Source organism: Onychostruthus taczanowskii, unplaced genomic scaffold (genome assembly GCF_017590055.1).
Source record: "Onychostruthus taczanowskii isolate IOZ18803 unplaced genomic scaffold, ASM1759005v1 scaffold50, whole genome shotgun sequence".
Taxonomy (NCBI): Eukaryota; Metazoa; Chordata; class Aves; order Passeriformes; family Passeridae; genus Onychostruthus; species Onychostruthus taczanowskii.
The window spans coordinates 3,457,214-3,460,262 of NW_024502569.1; the positions used below are offsets into that span (position 1 = coordinate 3,457,214).

Consider the following 3,049-nt stretch of genomic DNA (forward strand, 5'->3'; position numbering starts at 1 on the left):
CCCCCGAAAAAAAAAAAAAAAAAGAAAAAAAAAACCCCCAAAAAAAAAAAAAAAAAAAAAAAAAAAAGCGGCAGCAGCGGGATCGCCGTTCCCAGCGCGGCCGCCGCAGTCCTGCGTGGGCCCTGGGGCACGGGTAGTACTAGCAGGCACATCGAGAAGGGCCGCAGGTAGGCACGGAAACTCAGAGCCGCCTTTGCCAGTGCCAGCCCCACTCTGGGAACGTTTTTGGGGTTGGTATCATCTGCGGGGAACGGTGCTTTAAACAGCCAGGATGGAACAATAATTTCAAGAGAGATACGTGGACTCTCCCACAGCTCATCTTCCTATTCCCATGATTCTGTATTTACATATACGGTGTTTGTAAATGTAAACCTATGTATAAGACTTATATATGTATTTAAAATATATATTTAAATACACATGTTTGCGTAGTGATGTGTATATACCTATGTGCGTGTATAAATAAATATTAAAATCAATGTATATATGTATAAAAATGCTGGTAAATCTAAGCCTATGCATGCATGAGTTTGTATCTGGAAAAAAAACACCCTTGTTTTGTTCCTTTTGGAGCGGGACGGCCGGGGTCTGTGGAGGGCCGAGGTGGGTCGGGCCCCGGGACAAGGCAGAGCAGCCCGGGGCCGGGCACGGCGTGCGCCACCGGGCCGGGCCCAGCGCGGCCTCCCTGGGCGCCCTGTCCTGGCAACAGCGCAAAGCCTCGCAGCCTCCACTAAATCCCAAGGGTCTCCATAAAAAAGAAACCATATCGGGCCATATCGTTTGCCACATACACGGTACAAAATACGCCGGCGTTTGGCTGCGAGCGCTCTGTCGCACTCGGCACAGCGCGGTGCACCCTTCTCTTCCTGCGGCAGGAACCCTGCACTCACATCACACCGACGGGGCCGTGCACGGCCCCTGCCTGCTCCTCCCGCCAGGGCTGGGGACAACAGGCAAGGATTTTAGGCTTCCACGGGGAAAGTTTCGCTTTCCTGATATTTTTGTCATTCTTCGGGTACTGGAGAAAGAGGGAAAAAAAAAAAAAAAAAAAAAAAAAAAAAAAAAAAAAAAAAAGGTGTAATTCAAAAGTTTGGCGTATTATTATTATTATTCCCGAAATTCACTCAACTCACGGAAAACAACTTGATTTTTCTCTCTCCCTCTCCCCACCTCCGCCCTGTCACCATCCCTGCCGCCGTGTCCGCGGGCTGGGACAGCACTCTCTTCTACCTTTGTGGGCGGATGCGCCTCTAGGGACACTGGGGACCGCCACCTGTCCTTCCCTCCCCCTCGGCCTGCCCCATGCAATTCCCAAACTGTTTCGTGGAGATTTTAATACTCCGGTCCTTTTTCCAACTGTCTATTTGAACAAAGCCATTAATATAATATTTGCCGTATAGGCGTGACGGAGGCGCAGGACACGATAACATTGTGCCGGCAGAGACAGAAATATTGTTGGGCAGCGGAACTTTCTGCCTAGATAGAGTTTCTTCCCCTCACTGGCACCTCTGTTTCGTTTGTGCATTGTTTTCCGTGCCCTGTTTTTTTCACTCGGAGAGGTGCATTTGTGGCTAAAACCCGCCAGGGAGCAGGAGGCGCGGGATAGAGGGGGGCAGGAGGGGAGATGGGCTCTGCGCCGGCGAGAGCCGAGAGGCAGCTGAAAGGGTCTCAGCGGCTGCCCTGAGGTCTCGGGGGCTGCTCCGCGGCCGCACGGTGGGCGAGGGGACACGGGGCAGCGGGGCTGTCCCCTCCCGCCTGCCCTCCTGCCGCTTCCCCGCCCGCTCTACCTCGCAGGTGCCTCCGCCACCCGGCCCCCGCTCGGAGCTCACCGCGCCCGCGGGGACCCTGTGCTGCCCGAGGAAGCAGCTCCCGGGAGGTGTCACGACGTCCCGGCTTGGCCACAATTAGTTAATTGGTGAAAAATAATTCGTTAATAATTGCCGAGGCGCAGGGAGCGGTGAGCCCGCCGGCGGGACCGGAGCGCCAGCTCTCTCCCCGGGGTTCAACGCAACACTAGCAGCCCTAGAGCAGCAGGTCTGCAGAGGCTGGCAGAGGGGAAACGACCCTCCAGGACCGCTCCACATGACATCCGAGCGGTGGGAGCAGGGCCGGTGCAAGGGAGAGCTACTGAGCGCCGAGTGGGAGAGAAGCGGGGGGTGCAGAGGGATGCTGCGGGGCTTACCGGTCCACTGTCCCTTCCAGGCGTGAGATTTGGTGGACTTCATCCAGGCGAAAGGCACCTGCACTCGGGGTTCCTCTATAGCCCCCGTGTCCGCCCCGTCTGCGAAAGGCAGCGCGTCCTGGTGGGGAGGAGGAAGATGAGGGTGGTGGTGGTGATGGTGATGAAGGTGGGAGACCCCGACATCCTCAGTGATGGGGGGCACCTCGTAAGGTGAAATGTCTGGAGGGCTGCCTTGCTCGAGAGCCCCTAAGGCGCTGGAATAAGGAGTCTGCTGCTGCCTGCCCATGTACAGGCAGGCGGGGGGGCTGGGGTTGTAGTCCTGCGCTTGGGTTCTCTGAAACGCACACGACTCCTTGTAGAGCTGCGCCGAGGCGTAATACTGCTCCTCGGTGTTCATGGCGAGCGGGGCCAAGGGGGCTTCGCAGCTTAGGGACACATAAGGCTGCTCCCGCTGGCGGAGCCCGGGATGCCTCTTTGACAGCTGGCGGCCCCGCCGGGCCCCACCGCCCTGCCCGGCTCCCCATAGGCGCCTCTCCCCCACGTGAGCCCTCCCGCAACCCTCCGGGGCGGGGCGCGGGCCGTAGGAGGCCAGCCGGAGTTGCCCTGGCCCCGCAAGCCCCTTCCTTCCCCTCAGCCGGGCCGAGCCCGAGACCCCCGACCCTTCTGCTGGGTGCTGCTCCCTGCTCTGGACTGAGGAGTCCCGCGGCGGTGGGCTTGCGGGGCCGGCCGGGGGCTCAGGGGATTGCGCCGATGCGCGGGGCGCTCCGGGACGGATGGTGCTTAAAGTCATTTTTTTCCCTGTCCCCCTCGCTTGCCCAGAAGTTGCTTATCCCCCAGTGACCCCCGGGGAGGAGCACCCTCGGAGGG

At 58.6% G+C, this 3,049-nt stretch overlaps 1 protein-coding gene across 1 annotated transcript in view; it reads right to left on the bottom strand.

Moving 5' to 3' along the window:
* PDX1 (pancreatic and duodenal homeobox 1) overlaps positions 1 to 2,579 on the bottom strand; it is a 4,881-nt gene extending 2,302 nt beyond the window's left edge. Inside the window, exon 1 of the mRNA XM_041416018.1 lies at positions 2,183 to 2,579. Coding sequence (XP_041271952.1) covers positions 2,183 to 2,579 — 397 coding nt within the window. The remainder of the gene's footprint in view (positions 1 to 2,182) is intronic.
* Positions 2,580 to 3,049: the final 470 nt, after the last annotated feature.